The 17,285-nt window shown below is 42.2% G+C and overlaps 1 protein-coding gene across 3 annotated transcripts in view; it reads left to right on the top strand.

The window, feature by feature from the left end:
- inpp4b (inositol polyphosphate-4-phosphatase type II B) overlaps window positions 1–5,933 on the top strand; it is a 969,352-nt gene extending 963,419 nt beyond the window's left edge. The window contains exons 27-28 of one of the 3 annotated variants that reach the window (XR_006309059.2): window positions 1,805–2,436; window positions 5,535–5,933. Coding sequence is in view for 2 of the 3 variants with exons in the window: in XM_043674147.2 (XP_043530082.1) it covers window positions 1,805–1,937 (133 nt within the window). In the remaining variant the exon portion in view is untranslated. Of the gene's footprint in view, window positions 1–1,804 lie in introns of all 3 variants that reach the window. The other 2 variants (XM_043674147.2, XM_087980071.1) reach the window with 2 other exon arrangements.
- Window positions 5,934–17,285: the final 11,352 nt, after the last annotated feature.

Here is a 17,285-nt window from a genome sequence, read left to right as displayed (position 1 = left end):
ATGGAAATATCACAGAGATGAACCATAACGTCACACCGTATGCCCACCTAAAAATAAGAAGCAGACACCTCTCAAATTTTCTGTTTTCTATCTGTTGACCCTGGGCACATCTGTAGTAATGTATTTTGGGAAATCAAATGCGAGAGGCAAGTGTACAATAAATCAGATTTAGATTTATTGTCGCATGTGTAAAAATACAGTGAAAAATGTTTTTTCACATGTTATACGTAATGTGTTGCCATGTTCTGGTGCCATGTTGAAACACTGAATATAATGAAAGATTTTACTGCAATAGAGGTCATCTGTCTCTCTCTCCTTCTTGTTCCTCCTCTGTGTTCCTCCAGTTGCTGCCTGACATTAGCCAGAGTCTGTAAAATGGATTCCTGAATCTCAGTAATAGACTCTGGGGTCTCAGTTACAGGCCTCCATCACTGCCACAATCTCGACTGCAGTATCCAAGCTGGAGATGTGGGCCTAGGGATGTGCGGGGTCCGTCCATTTTGTTTCCCATCTGACATTCCTGCTGGTCGTTGGCCATCAGGGTCCTCCACTGTTCCTTCGCTGATGCTTCTGCTCCTTCAGATGCCTGAGCCTAGCTGTAAACCTGAAGTCTTGGCTCAGCCTGCGAGTCTGGGCCACAGGTGTCAGCCCAGGACCCGCTCCTCACTCGCCAGGCTTGCATGGACCCACATGCGGCTTGTCCTGGCATTGCTGTTGCTAGAAGCAGACAAGCCTCAGACTCAGCCCTGTTCCGCCAATACCTTAGAGTAATGACAGGACCCTTAGGAGCATTGATATACATAGGGATTTGTGGTGTAAGTCTAGAGCTCCCCGAAAGTGGCAACATAAGTAGTTAAGATGACAAAGAAGGCATACAGCATGCTTTCCTTCATCAGTCAGAGCATTCGTTAAGAGGATGCAAAAGAGGTTTACCAGGATGTTGCCTGGATTGCAGTGTATTAATTATAGGGAGAGGTTTGCAAACTTGGATTATTTTCAGTCAAGTGTCAGAGCCTGAGGGGCAACCTAATTGATGTTCATGGAATTACGATAGGCTGGATAATCAAATCTCTTTCCTAGGGTGGAAATGTAAAGTACCAGGGGACATAGGTTTAAGGTGAGAGGGGGAAAATTTAAAGAAAATGTGTGAGGCAAAGTTTTTTACACAGAGTGTAGATGACTGGAATGCGATGCCGGGGATGTGGTTAAAACTGATACAATAGCAACATTTAAAAGGCATTTAGACAGAAACGTGAACTGACAGGGAATCGAAAGATATGAACTGTGTGCAGGCAGGCAGATTGGAATACTTTAGAATGGCACCATGGTCAGTTCAGAAATGGTGGGCTGAAATTGTTCCTGTGCTATTCTATGTTCTCTTGCTCTCAGGAGTATCTTCACCATCCACAACAGAGCACTTAAGAATACCTACCCAGACATACTAAATATCCATAGAGTAGGGGGTGCTTGGGCAGAAAGTCTGCATCATAGACAAAAATGTGCACCTTTGCTTTTTATTGGTTTGAATTGCAAAACAAAGCACTATGATTGTTTGTGTTTATGCAATTTTTTTTAACAAGACTAAATTATGTAATGAAAAGTTCCAATTCAATGAACAATTGATCACTTTGGTCTGCTCTACAGATTGACTTGTGTAAGATGTATCATCACCTGTGTTAAATAAATGTAAATAATTACCTAGTTATTTTTACTTGTTGAAAATGTTGCAGCCTATGTTTAATAAACGAAATAATTTTTCCTTTTCTGGTAGCATTATGAGGTGTATTTTTTTCCTTTTTACCAGAGAAGGATGTCGAATAGAAAATGCACAGAAGAATATAAATTGCAGGAAATATGCATTCAACACGATTCAGCTGATGGCATTCCCAAAATACTACAGGCCACCCGATGGAACATATGGAAAAGCAGACACTTAAACTTAATTACATTTGTAAGCTGACAATTTGCAAAATTATTCAGGTTTTAATTAGCTCAACATAGAAAGAGTAATTACCTACTTTTTGTGACTAAGTGATCTCAGCTAAAAACATCCACCCAGATTGAATTTCTTTGGCAACCTTCTTCATGTAACAGGATATTTTAGAAATTATGTATAGCCCTTTTCATTTATTTTTACTTTTGAGGACTAGAACAATTGTTGTTCCTTGCTGATGTTGCATGAAGAACACGAATGATAAAATGGGCCAATGCAATTCTATCCAAAAAAAACTGTACATTAAATGGAGTTTCTTTTGTATAAATTATGTTGACCATTCTTGTTGCAGCACATTTTTGTCTACAATTGCATCTTCATATTTTATGGTTACTGTTTAAAATTGACAAGTGATATTTAAAATAACTGTTTATTACTTCAAGGAAATATGCATTACCAGATGTGCCAAGGTAAACAGTATACCCAGCTCAAGTGCAATACAGGTAATCTGTGACTTGAAGAAGTGTTTACTGGTGATATTTATGTCCAAACATCTTATTCTCAGTAATCAACACGATATACTCTCATAAAGGATTGAGTATAATGTGTTCCTGTCTCTGATCATAGTGTGTGTTGCTTTAATTGACAGCAGAATGTTGATGCTTCAACATTGATGTTAGAAATTCAACGTTTCTGCAACTCATTCACCCAAACACAATGTAGGGGCAAGAGCCATAGGATTTCAATATGCATTATTTTTCTGAAAATGCAGTAATAACTATTTTAATTCAATAAATCCCATGTCAATTTTCAAAACCTAATCCTTAGTTATTTTACAGGTACATTAAGGATAAAAGGATAACATGGGAAATTGTAGGCCTATTAAGGACTACAGTTGGAGGATATAGGTTGAGTTCTAAATTAATACTTTGTGTCGATGTCACTAGTGAGAGGGATGATATCGGAATAAAAATTCCCATTGGGAGAAAGACTCTGATACAATTGAAGTGTTAGCATTGATAGGGAGGAAGCTGTGAGTGGTCAGATAGACTTAAAAGTAGATTACTCTCCAGATCCAGATGAAATGTATCCCAGTTGTTGAGTGAGGCAAGGGCGGAAATAGCAGGGGCACTTGCAACAATTTTTTAATTCCTCTCTGGCAACAGGAGATTTGATTTATTATTGTCACGTCTACCAAGATACAGTGACAAGTATTGTCATGTGTGCTAACTAGACAACACATACCTTTCATAAGTACATCAGGGTAATAGAACAGAATTTGGATATAGTGTCACAGTTACAGAGAAGGTGCAGAGAAAGATCAACTTTAATATATGGGAGGTTTGTTCATAAGTCTGATAACAGCAGGGAAGAAGCTGTTCTTAAATATGTTGGTACATGTTTTCTGTTTCTTCTGGTTGATGGAAGAGGGTCAAAGAGGGGAAAACCAGGGTGGGAGGGGTCTTTGATTATGCTGGCTGCTTTCTCAAGGCAACGGGAAGTATAGACGGACACAATGGAAGGAAAGCTGATTTTCGTGATGGACTGGACTGCATTCACAGCTCTCTACATTTTTGCAGTCTTGGGCAAAACAGTTGCCAAACCAAGCTTTTAAGCATCCAGAAAGGATGCTTTCTGTGGTGCATTTATAAAAATTGGTAGGAGTCATCGTGGCCATCCCGAGTTTTCTTAATCTCCTGCAGAAGTAGAGGTATCGGTGTGCTTTCTTAACTGTAGCATTGACGTGGCTGGACTAGGATAGAATGATGGTGATATTTGCTCATGGGAATTTAAAACTCTCCACAACTTCCACCTCAGCACCATTGATACAGATAGGGGATTGTCCTCCATTCTGCTTCCTGAAGTTGATGACTAGCTCGTTCATTTTGCTGACATTGAGAGAGAGATTGTTGCCTTTACACTATGCCGCTAAGCTGTCTATCTTCTTCCTATACTCTGTCTCATCATTGATTGAGATCTGATCCACTATAGTGGTGTCATCAGCAAATTTGTAATTGGAGTTAGAGTTGAATTTGGCAACATGAGAGTATAAGGAGTATAGTAAGGGGCTGAGTATGCAGTCTTGCAAGGCACCGGTGTTGAAGATTATTGTGGAGGAAGTGTTGTCACCTACCTTTACTGATTGCAATCTGTGGGTCAGGAAATTGAGAATTCAATTGCAGAGTGGGAAACAGAGTCCTAGGAAATGAATTTTGTTGGAATTGTGATGTTGAGGGTGGAGCTAATGACGTATCCAGATGTTACAGGGATGAGTGTAGAGCCATGGTGATGGCATTTGCCTTGGACCTATTGTGATGATAGGTGAATTGTAGTGGATCAAGGCAATTTGGGAGACTGGAGTTGATGTGCACATTACTAACCTGTTGAAGCACTTCATAATGATGGATGTCAGAGCCTGGGTGTTAGTCATTAAGGCATGCTGCCTGATTTTTCTTTGGCACTTGGATGGTAATGGTTTTCTTGAAGCAGGAGAGGTTAGAAATGTCTGCAAATACTCACAATAGCTGGTCCTTGCAGGATCTGAGTGCAATACTGGGGAGTCCATCCAGGCCAGTCACTTTCCTAGGATTCACACTCAAGAAGTAGGACCCTGGGTAGTACCAAGCATCAGAGGGATTTTGGTATGCACGTACACTGATCTCTTAAAGTATCAGAACAGGTGGATACAAAGGTTAAGAACACATATGGGATTCCTGCCTTTCTGAGCCAAGGCACAGAACTTAAAAGCAGGGAGGTTATGCTGGAACTGTAGAAAACAATGATTAGGCCACTGCTACAGTATTGTCCTGAGTTCTGATCTAGAGTTCTGGAATCAAGATCACTGGAAGAATGTGATAACACTGGAGAGGGTGCAGAGGAGATTCACCAGCATGTGACCTGGGCTGAAGATTTTCAGTTGTGAAGAGGGCTTGGACAGACTGGGGTTGGTCTCCTTAGGGCAGAGGTGGTTGAGAGGGTATATGATTGAGATATATAAAATAATCATGGGCATAGGTAGGGTTGACAGGAAAAAACTTTTCACCCTGATGGAGTGATTAATGACCAGGGTGCATAGATTTAAGGTAAGGGGCAGAAGGTTTAGAGGGGATGGAAGGATAAACATTTTCACCAAGAGGTGGTGGGAATCTGGAATTTGTTACCTATAAGGGCAATGGAGGCAAACATTCTCTTAACATTTGAGAAATACTTAGTTGTGCACTTCATATGCCAAGACATACAAGGCTATGGACCAATTGCTGAAAGATGGTTTGGAATAATTAGGTGATTGTTTTTGACTGGCAAGTATGTGTTGGGCTGAAGGGCCTTTTTCTGCGCTGGAGATCTCTGTGACTCCATGATTCTAACATATGTAGATCTCTGTTAAATAATATGAATGAAAGAAAAGCAGAAAACTGTTATTGCAAAACTGAATTTTAGAAATTAGACTTAGACATAGATTCATAATAAAAGGCATTCAATACAGAATTCATAATTTTCATAGAATAAATTATACTTTTTTTGTTCAAGTGCCTTACATAGATTAGATTTCTTCAGGTCCTCAAGTCAAAGTGACTGATAATTATAACAACTGCATTCACAGCAAGTAAAGCACAAAGCTGAAAAGAATAATGGCATTTCAGAAAGACTCTTGCAAAGATATCCATGGAATCCGATCCCATCAAGGATTTGAACATCTTCAGGACAGGGAGAAACGGTGGTCAACATTCTGGGGCAATGAAGCATAACTTGGTACAGTATTGAAGCTGGTAAGAGGCTATCATCTGTATCCAATCTTCAATATGATCTATTTATCACAATGATATAAAGAGAAAAAGTTATTTTTTTGTGAATGTGTGCAAAGATTAAATGCTTGAATTAAGGTGTTCTTGTAAAATTTGTGCATCACTCTTTGTTTACGTGATCACTGGAACAATAACAAGAGAGCACAAATTTTGTAGAGTTAATTGATAATCTAAATAAACCTAATTTTCTCAAAAGACTCCGTTTTTGAGAGCACTATGTTGTAATAATCCTTGTGTGAATTGGAAGACCATGACCTATATTTTTGCCATGTTGGAGAGCCTTTTTGCCATGGTAAAAATGGAGGAAGTTGCTGGGAATCCTAAGTCATGTCCACATGACACCATCTTGATTTTCAGTGGGTAGAGTTCAGGACAGTATGTGTTTTATGCATGAGCAGTTTGTGGAGCTGACCATTTAAATTATCCCCCAGTTAAATCATATTTTGGAGTTCGTGCACACAGTAGGTCTGAAACCTGGAGTGTGCAGGATAGATCAGGTAAGAGCAGACCATAAGTGCATCTTGTAGGAAACCCAACTTTTACAGACCTGATGTATCCATATGAATATGCTCCTAAGGCATCTTGGAATGAGGAGTCAGAATCCTTTGGGGGATGGCGATCAGGTATCTTTCAGACTAGTTAGCAGTCGAGGAGATTTTGAGTAAAAAGTTGCATAAAGCTCTTAGTATGGTCAAGCTTGTCAAATACCTGTCAAAACCACTTAGTAAGTGTCAAACCTGTGAAGAATGAAGTGACAAACCTTTCAAAACCTGTTGAGAAGTGGCAACTTTTCAAGATATGTCAAACCTACCAAGACCTGCAGCCGTATTAAATCTGACAAGACTTGTCAATGTTATTCAAGATCTTTCAAATAGTGTTAAAATTGTCAAGACCTATTAAATGTATTAAGAAGTGTCATGACCTATCAAGAAGTGTCAATCTTATCAACAGCTGTTGAGAATTATCAAACTTCTCAAAACCTGTCAAAATATGTCAAACACATCAAGACATGTCAATAAGGGTCAAAGGTTTCAAGGTGTGTCAGGTGTGTCAAATGACAATCATGACAGGATTTTCATATGTTTTATTGAGATCTGTCTCTTGATTAAATTTTAAAAATATAAAACATAGGTAATAAGTTATCTTGGAGCAGTGTTGTTTAGAGCGGTATTTTCTGGGTCTGTAGATTGCTAAGGTGAAAAGATGGCCTTTAGTAGAGTGATGTGCTCTTTGAATGTGGAAGATAGAGGGAGTTTCCATGATACTGATGATTATGTCTGCAGTAAATGTGTTTAGTTGAGAATCCTATCAGATCACTTAGATCAGTTGGAGTGGCAGTTTGAGGCCATGAGGAATTTACAAGAGGTAGGGGGTGTGCTGGCTGGCAGTTATAGGACGGGAGAAATACCGCAGATACAGTCAGGTAGATGGGTTACCTCTAGGAAAAGTGGGAGAGGGTGGCAGGTAGTGCAGGAGTCTTCTGTGGCTATCCCCATCTCAAACAAATATGCTGTTTTGGAAAATGTAGGGGAAGATGGACTCTCAAGGGAATGCAAGAGGCATAACAGGGAAGGCAGATGAACTCAGGACATGGTTAGGAACATGGGACTGTGATATCATAGCAATTACATAGATGCGGTTCAGGGATGGACAGGAGTGCAGCTTAATGTTCCAGGATACAAATGCTATAGGAAGGATAGAAAGGAGGGCAAAAGAGAGGGGTAGTGGCATTTTTGATAAGGCATAACATTACAGCTGTACTGAGGGAGGATATTCCTAGGAATGCGTTGGGTGGAACTGAAAAATAAGAAAGGGATGATCATCTTATTCGGATTGTACTATAAACCCCCAGTAGTCATTGGGAAATTGAGAAACAAATTTGGAAGGTGATCTCAGTTATCAGTAAGAGTAATAGGGTGGTTATGGTAGGGGATTTTAACTTTCCAACTTGACCTACTCTTGGGAAATAAGGCAAGGCAAGTGACTGAGGTGTCAGTGGAGGAGCATAGAGTCATAGAAATGTACAGCATGGAAACAGACCCTTTGGTCAAACTCATCCATGTCGACCAAATATCCCAACCCAATCGAGTCCCACTTGCCAGCACCTGGTCCATATCCCTCCAAACCCCTCCTATTCATAGACCCATCCAGATGCCAAATAACTGTTGTAATTGTACTAGACTCCACCACTTCCTCTGGCAGCTCATTCCATACACGTACCACCCTCTGCGTGAAAAGGTTGCCCCTGAGGTCCCTTTTATATCTTTCCCCGATCACCCTAAACCTATGCCCTCTAGTTCTGGACTCCCCCACCCTAGGGAAAAGACTTTGTCTAATTATGCTATCCATGCCCCTCATGATTTTATAAACCTCTATAAGGTCACCCCTCAGCCTCCGATGCTCCAGAGAACACAGCCCCAGCCTGTTCATCCTCTCCCTATTGCTCAAATCCTCCAACCCTGGCAACATCCTTGTCGATCTTTTCTGAATCCTTTCAAGTTTCATAACAGCTTTCTGATAGGAAGGAAACCAGAATTGCACACAATATTCCAACAGTGGCCTAACCAATGTCCTTTACAGCCGCAACATGACCCCCCAACTCCTGTACTCAATACTCTGACAAATAAAGGAAAGCATACCAAACACCTTCTTCACTATCCTATCTACCTGTGACCTACTTTCAAGGAGCTATGAACCTGCATCCCAAGGTCTCCTTGTTCAACAACACTCCCTAGGACTTTACCATTAAGTGTATAAGTCCTGCTAAGATTTGCTTTCCCAAAATGCAGCACTTCACATTTATCTAAATTAAACTCCATCTGCCACTTCTCCCATCTGATCAAGATACCGTGGTAATCTGAGGTAACGTTCTTCGCTGTCCACTACACCTCCAATTATGGTGTCATCTGCAAACTTACTAACTATACCTCTTATGCTCACATCCAAATCATTTATATAAATGATGAAAAGTAGTGGAACCAGCCCCGATCCTTGTGGCACTCCACTGGTCACAGGCCTCCAGTCCGAAAAACAACCCTCGACCACCACCCTCTGTTTTCTACCTTTGAGCCAGTTCTGTATCCAAATGGCCAGTTCTCTCTGTATTCCTGAGATCTAACCTTGCTAATCAGTCTCCCATGGGGAACCTTGTCGAACGCCTTACTGAAGTTCACATAGATCACATCTAGTACTCTGCCCTCATCAATCCTCTTTGTTACTTCTTCAAAAAACTCAATCATATTTTTGAGACATGATATCCCACACAAAGTCATGTTGGCGATCCCTAATCAGTCCTTGCCTTTCCAAATACATATACATCCTGTCCCTCAGGATTCCCTCCAACGACTTGCCCACCACCAATGTAAGGCTTACTGGTCTACAGTTCCCTGGCTTGTCCTTACCACCTTTCTTAAACAGTAGCACCACGTTAGCCAACCTCCAGTCTTCCGACACCTCATCTGTGACTATCGATTATACAAATATCTCAGTAAGAGGCCCAGCAGTTACATCCCTAGCCTCCCACAGAGTTCTCGAGTACACCTGATCAGATGCTGGGGATTTATCCACTTTCATGCATTTCAAGACATACAGTACTTCCTCCTCTGTAACATGGACTTTTTCCTACACTCTATATCTTCTATGTCCTTCTTCACAGTAAATACTGGTGCAAAATACTCGTTTATTATCTCCCCATCTCCTGTGGCTCCACACAAAGGCTGCCTTGCTGACCTTTGAGGGGCACTATTCTCTCCTGAGTTACCCTTTTGTCCTTAATGTATTTGGTTTGGATTCTCCTTAACTCTATTTGCCAAAGCTATCTCATGTCCCCTTTTTGCCCTCCTGATTTCTCTCTTAAGTATATTCCTACTGCCTTTACACTCTAAGGATTCACTCGATCTATCTTGTCTATATCATACATATGCGTCCTCCTTTTGCTTCACCAAACCCTCAATTTCTTGAGTCATCCAGCATTCCCTATACCTACCAGTCTTGCCTTTCACCTAAACAGGAACATACTGTCTCAGCACTCTGGTTATCTAATTTCTGAAGGCTTCCCATTTTCCAGCCGTCCCTTTACCTGTAAACGTTTGCCTCCAATCAGCTTTTGAAAGTTCTTGCCTAATACCGTCAAAATTGGCCTTTCTCCAGTTTAAAACTTCAGCTTTTAGATCTGGTCTATCCTTTTCCATCACTATTTTAAAACGAATAGAATTATGGTCGCTGGCCCCAAAGTGCTCCCCCACTGACACCTCAGTCACCTGCCTTGCCTTATTTCCCAAGAGTAGGTCAGGTTTTGCACCTTCTCTGGTTGGTACATCCACATATTGAATCAGAAAATGTTCTTGTACACATTTAACAAATTCCTCTCCATCTAAACCCTTAACACTATGGTAGTCCCAGTCTATGTTTGGAAAGTTAAAATCCCTGACCATAACCACCCTAGTATTCGTATAGATAACTGAGATCTCCTTACAAATTTGTTTCTCAATTTCCCTCTGACTATTAGGGGATCTATAATACAATCCCAGTGAGGTGATCATCCCTTTCTTCTTTCTCAGTTCTACCCAAATAACTTCCCTGGATGTATTTCCGGGAATGTCCTCCCTCAGTATAGCTGTAATGCTCTCCCTTACCAAAATCGCCACTCCCCCTCCTCTCTTGCCTCCCTTTCTGTTCTTCCTGTAGTGTTTGTATCCTGGAACATTAAACTGTCAGTTCTGTCCATTCTTAAGTCATGTTTCTGTAATTGCTATGATATCACAGACCCATGTTCCTAACCATGCCCTGAGTTCATCTGCCTTCCCGTTAGGCCTCTTGCATTGAAATATATGCAGTTTAACTTATCAGTCCTACCTACCTTGTTCTGCTTTGTCCCTACCTTCCATTGACTGTTTTACTGCCTTTCTTCTCAACTATACCAGTCTCAGATTGATCTCTTTCCTCACTATCTCCCTGGGTCCCACCCCCCACCTTACTAGTTTAAATCCTCCAGAGCAGCTCTAGCCAATCTCCGTGCCAGTATACTAGTCCCCTTCCAATATAGGTGCAACCCATCCTTCTTGTACAGGTCACTTCTACCCCAAAAGAGTTTCCAATAATCCAAAAATGTGAACCCTTCTCCCATACACCAGCTCCTCAGCCATGCATTCATCTGCTGTATCCTCCTATTCCTGCCCTCACTAGCTCATAGCACTGGGAGTAATCCAGATATTACTACTCTTGAGGACCTCCTTTTTAAATTCCTGCCTAACTCTCTGTAATCTCCCTTCAGAATCTCAACTTTATACCTTCCTATGTCATTGATTCCAATGTGTACAATGACCTCCGGCTGGCCCCTCTCCCCCTTCAGAACATTCTGCACCCTATCTGAGAGATCTTTGATCCTAGCACTAGGAAGCAATACACCATTCTGATGTTTTGCTGCTGGCCACAGAAACATCTGTCTGTACCTTGGACTGGAGAGTCCCTTAGCACAATCGATCTCTTGGAACCCTCATTGCATTAGGGCCAGTCTCAAGATCAGAAACTTGGCTGTTCGTGCTACGTTCTCCTGAGAATCCATTACCCTCTAAATTTTCCAAAACAGCATACTTGCTTGAAATGGATATAGCCACAGAAGACTCCTGCACTAACTGCCTATCTCTCTTCCCTTTCCTGGCATTAACCCATCTCTGTGACTGTATCTGTGACTTTTCCCCCTTCCTGTAAGTGCCATCTATCACACCCCCTTGCTCGTGTAAATTTCTCATTGCCTCTAACTGTCTCTCCAACCGATCCATTCGATCTGAAACGATTCACAACCAATGGCATTTATTGCAGATATAATCCTCAGTAACCCATAAACTCTCCCTAAACTCCCACATCCGACAAGAAGAGCATATCACTCTACTAAGGGCCATTTTTGCTTCTTTCAATCTACAGAACCAGAAAATAGCACTATCTTATTCCTCTACAAAACACTGCTCCAGGTTAAATTAATACTTATGGCTTATATTTTAAGTTTAATCAAGAGACATACCTCAATAAAATATATAATCAAGAAAGAAGCGACTCTACTCACGACTGCAGACTGACTGTAAGGCTTAAAACATCGACTTATCTGTTTCTGTGCTGTGACCTCTCCCAAACAGGTTCCTCTCAGATCAGTTATGAATTTTTCTGTTTGTTATTTTTCCCGCATGCACTCCGATGTCCAGTGATACATGAATTCAAACAGCAAAAGCAGTAACTGTGCAGGTTCACTGCTCTGTCAGTTATGAATGACTTTGGGGCCAGCGACCATAATTTTATTAGTTTTAAAACTTTGATGGAAAATGCTAAGACCAGATTTAAAAGTTAAAGTTCTAAATTGGAGGAAGGCTAATTTTGAGGGAATTAGGCAAGAACTTTCATAAGTTGATTGGGGTAGATATTCGCAGGTAAAGGGATGGCTGAAAAATGGAACGCCTTCAAAAGTGAGATAACGAGAGTCCAGAGGCAGTATGTTCCTGTTAGGGTGAATGGCAAGGCTGGTAGGTATAGGGAATGCTGGATGACTGGAGACATTGAGGTTTTGGTCAAGAAAAAGGAGGAAACATTTGTCAGGTATAGACAGGAAAGATCGAGTGAATCCTTAGAAGAGTATAACAGCAGTAGAAGTGTACTGAAAAGGGAAATCAGGAGGGCAAAAAGGGGAAATGAGATAGATGTGGCAAATAGGATTATGGAGAATCCAAAGGGATTTTAGAAATACATTAAGGACAAAAGGGTAACTAGGGAGAGAATAGGGCCCCTCAAAGATCAGCAAGGCAGTCTATGTGTGGAACCACAGGAGATGAGGAAGATACTAAATGAGTATATTTCATATATTTTACTGTGGAAAAGGACATGGAAGGTATAGAATGTGGGCAAATAGATGGTAACATCTTGAAAGATGTCCATCTGGATGTCTGAAAATGCATAAATATGGATAAATCTCCAAGACCTGATCAGGTGTATCCTAGAACTCTGTGGGAAGCTAGGGAAGTGATTGCTGGGCCCCTTGCTGAGATATTTCTATGATCGACAGTCACAGGTGAGGTGCTGAAAGATTGGAGGTTGGTTAACGTGGTGCCATTATTTAAGAAAGGTGGTAAGGACAAACCAGGGAACTATAGACCGTTGAGCCTGACATAGGTGATGGGCAAGTTGTTGGAAGGAATCCTGAGGGACAGAATTAACATGTATTTGGAAAGGCAAGGATTGATTAGGGATAGTGAGTGGGAAATCATATCTCACTAATTTGATTGAGTTTTTTGAAGAAGTAACAAAGAGGACTGAGGAGGGCAGATTGGTTGACGTGATCTGTATGGACTTCAGTAAGCTATTCGACAAGATTCCTCATCGTAGACTGGTTAGTAAGGTTAGATCACGTGGAATACAGGGAGAATTTGGATTCAGAACTGGCTCGAAGGTAGAAGACCATGGGTGATGATGAAGTATTGTTTTTCAGACTGGAGACCTGTGGCCAGTGGTTTGCCACAAGGATCAGTGCTGTGTCCACTGCTTTTCATCATTTTGGATGTGAACATAGGAATATAGTTCATACATTTGCAGATGCCACCTACCTCAAAGTACAATTAGATTTTGATCAGATGGGCCAATGGCTGAGGAGTGACAGATGGAGTTTAATTTAGATAAATGTGAGGTGCTGTATTTTGGAAAGGTTAATCAGGGCAAGACTTGTACACTGAATGGTAAGGTTCAGGGGAGTGTTGTTGAACAAAGAGCCCTTGGAGGGCAGGTTCATAGTTCCTTGAAAGTGGAGTCTCAAGTAGATAGAATAATGAAGAAGGCATTTGGCATACTTGCCTTTATTGCTCAGTGCATTGAGTATAGGAGTTGGGTTTCATGTTGCAGCTGTACATGACATTGGTTAGGCTACTGTTGGAATACTGCGTGCAATTCTGATTCCCTGCTATAGGAAAGATGTTGTGAAATTTGAAAGGGTTCAGAAAAGATTTACAAGAATGTTGCCAGGGCTAGAGGGTTTGAGCTTTAAGGAGAGGCTGAATAGACTGGGGTTATTTTCCCTGGAGCGTCAGAGGCTGAGATGTGACCTTATAGAGGTTTATAAAATCATGAGGAGCATGAATAGGGTAAATAGACAAGGTCTTATCCCTGGGATGGGGGAATCCAGAACTAGAGGGCATAGATTTAGGGTGAGAGGGGAAAGACTTAAAAGAGACCTAAGGGGATGGTATGTGTGTGGAATGTGCTGCCAGAGGAAGTGGTGGAGGCTGGTACAATTACAACATTTAAAAGGCATCTGGATGGGTATATGAATAGGAAGCATTTAAAGGGATCTTGGCCAAATGCTGGCAAACAGGACTAGATTAATTTAGGATATCTAGTCGACATGGATGAGTTGGACTGAAGGGTCAGTTTCTGTGCTATACATCTCTATGACTCTTAAGTGTCATAACCGATCATAAATTGCCAAATCTGTTATATATCATATTTGTCATGATCTGCCAATTACTTTGAAACTTGTCAAGAACTTGCCATAAAAATCAACCTTGTCAAGAACTTGCCATTAATATCAAACTGGTCAAGAAGGGAATTGCTAAGAAATGACAACTTTGTTAAGAACTGCCAAGAAGTGTCAAGCTTATGATAATACAAATATAGAAGTGATGTTTACCATTCAGCCCATTATGTCTGCTCTGAAATTCAATATTAGTGTTTCAAATTCATATTCCAATAGACTGCTGTAACCTTAGATTCTGTGAGGCAAAGGAATCAATCACCTGCCTTAAAAATAGTGAATGACTCAGCTTCCACCCCATTCTGAAATTTAGAGTTCGAAACTCTCACAAATGTCTGAAAAAAGATCTTCTCCTCTCTGTCTTAAATGTATAATCTCTAATCTTAAAATCCTGCTCACTTGTTGTGGACTCTCCTAAAAGTGGAAACATCCTTTCCATGTCCAGCCAGTCAGAATGTCACATATTTCAGTATATTCACCCTCACTCCTCTAATTTATGGTGGAAAAAAGCCCAGCCTGTCTACCTATCCTCATAAGACAGACCACAAATTCCTAATATATGTCATCATATAAGCATCATCTAAACATCCTCCAAAGAATTTACATCCTTCCTTAAATAAATAAAACTGCTCACAGCATTCAAACCACAGGGCTTAATCTTACATTTGTTTGGCTAGGTCCAAGCTTTTGGATGTTTTTCTACCCATTGTCTAGCATTTTGTCTTGTTTATCTTACCAATTTACTGCACTAACCCCTAATCCATCTTTCAAGTCAGATTCTATTAGCATCCTATCATTTGCACTTCTCTGAACAACCCAGCCCACTCCGTGACTATCACCCAAAGACCGGTATATTCGAAAGGCTACTGTGCACTGACATTCTGAGACTATCCTGCTCATTGCCACACAAAATCAGAATATGGTGGAGAAGGAGAAGGATGGCACTGCAATTCTCCAACAGGGATGTGGAGGCCTTAGCAGATAGAATGGCTTGGAGGATTATCTCAGAGGAAGCCATCGTAAACAGAGTTGTCACCAAGTTTACTGCCGTCTCCAGGGTACGTAGGAATGCCAACAATTCACAAAGGTTAATGATCTTCTTCACTCTGTGGTTAATACCACATTCTTTTCCCTGTCATCTCAAATTCACTGTGTCTCTGGTATTGGACTCACCTCCCACCAAGACCTATGCTATGTCACTCTTACTGTTGCAAATGCCTTCCCTCACTCACTCTTGCTTCCCCCGTACCCTAAAACATTCACTACTACTAGCCCTGCATGTCCAATGTGCTACCTACAACCATTTTTCCTCATGTGCACCAACATTAACACACATGCCACTCACGAAAGTCTTACTTGTTGGGTCCATCTTGCCTTTTGCAGGAGAAGACAGTCTGTACCAGGGCAGAGAGAGATCATAGAGGTGAATGGATGCTTGACATCATCCCCTGTCCCACTGCAGGGAGAGAATCGAAGTTTTCATGGGAGAAGACTGGGACTGCTCCTGCAGGAATGCACAAATATCCCTGTGCAGCCAACCAAATAAGTACCATTGTTCATTCCACCTCAACTCTCTCAGTACACCCGCAGTTATTCTCAATCATTGCACACCACATCTAACCACTGGCTGCTATGCCTTCTGTCTCTTTGGTCTTGGAAGTTCTGTTAGCCTCCTGTGATCTCTGCAGAGAAATGCCCTGCTATACCAAAGTGCCATCTTTGACCTCTGAAGATGAGAGATTGGAAGTGTTAAAGGAGTATTGGCATGGCTGTCTCCAGCACTCCCACTTGCCCAGATACTGATACCTCATTGGGAACCATAAACACAGAAAGTGTGGGTACACAGTCTGGTCAGCGATAGCTCTACAGCTAGCCAAAAAGAATTGACCCAGGCATCTGAAACTCTGAGCTTTACTGGAGACAAGGCACCTGCTCAGCACCAGGCAGGAGATGTGATGTCAGCAATCATGGCCATTATCTACATGGGCTTAAAAATGTGTTGCTGGAAAAGCGCAGCAGGTCCGGCACCATCAAAGGAGCAGGAGAATCGACGTTTCGGGCATAAGCCCTTCTTCAGGAATGAGGAGGGTGTGCCAAGCAGGCTAAGATAAAAGGAGGGACTTGGGAGAGAGGCATTGGGAATGCGATAGGTGGAAGGAGGTTAAGCTGAGGGTGATAGGCCGGAGAGGGGGTGGGGGCGGAGAGGTCGGGAAGAAGATTGCAGGTCAAGAAGGCGGTGCTGAGTCTGAGGGTTGGGACTGAGAAAAGGTGGCGGGAGGGGAAATGAGGAAGCTGGAGAAGTCTGCATTCATCCCTTGTGGTTGGAGGGTTCCTAGGCGGAAGATGAGGCGCTCTTCCTCCAGGCGTCGTGTTGCCGTGGTCTGACGATGGAAGAGGCCAAGGACCTGCATATCCTTGGCGGAGTGGAAGGAGGAGTTGAAGTGTTCAGCCATGGGGCGGTTGGGTTGGTTGGTGCGGGTGTCCCAGAGGTGTTCTCTGAAACTTTCCGCAAGTACACGGCCTGTCTCCCCAACGTATAGGAGGCCACATCGGGTGCAGCAGATTCAGTAAATGATGTGTGTGGAGGTGCAGGTGAATTTCTGATGGATATGGAAGGATCCTTTGGGGCCTTGGAGGGAAGTAAGGGGGGAGGTGTGGGCGCAAGTTTTGCATTTCTTGCAGTTGCAGTGGAAGGTGCCGGGAGTGGAGGTTGGGTTGGTGGGGGGTGTGGATCTGACGAGGGAGTCGCGGAGCAAGTGGTCTTTCCGGAACACTGATAGGGGTGGGGAGGGAAATATATCCTTGGTGGTGGGGTCTGTTTGGAGTTGTCGGAAATGACGAAGGATGATACGATGTATCTGGAAGTTGGTGGGGTGGTAGGTGAGGACCAGTGGGGTTCTGTCCTGGTGGCGATTGGAGGGACGGGATTCAAGGGCGGAGGAGCGGGAAGTGGAGGAGATGCGGTGGAGAGCATTGTCAACCACATCTGAGGGGAAATTGCGGTCTTTGAAGAAGGAGGCCATCTGGGTTGATCGGTATTGGA

This window comes from Chiloscyllium plagiosum, unplaced genomic scaffold, assembly GCF_037043375.1.
Source record: "Chiloscyllium plagiosum isolate Xiang-an unplaced genomic scaffold, Cpla_swu_hap1 HiC_scaffold_36, whole genome shotgun sequence".
Lineage (NCBI taxonomy): Eukaryota > Metazoa > Chordata > Chondrichthyes > Orectolobiformes > Hemiscylliidae > Chiloscyllium > Chiloscyllium plagiosum.
The sequence above is the reverse complement of the archived record's forward strand: the minus strand, read 5'-3'. Positions and strand labels throughout refer to the sequence as shown.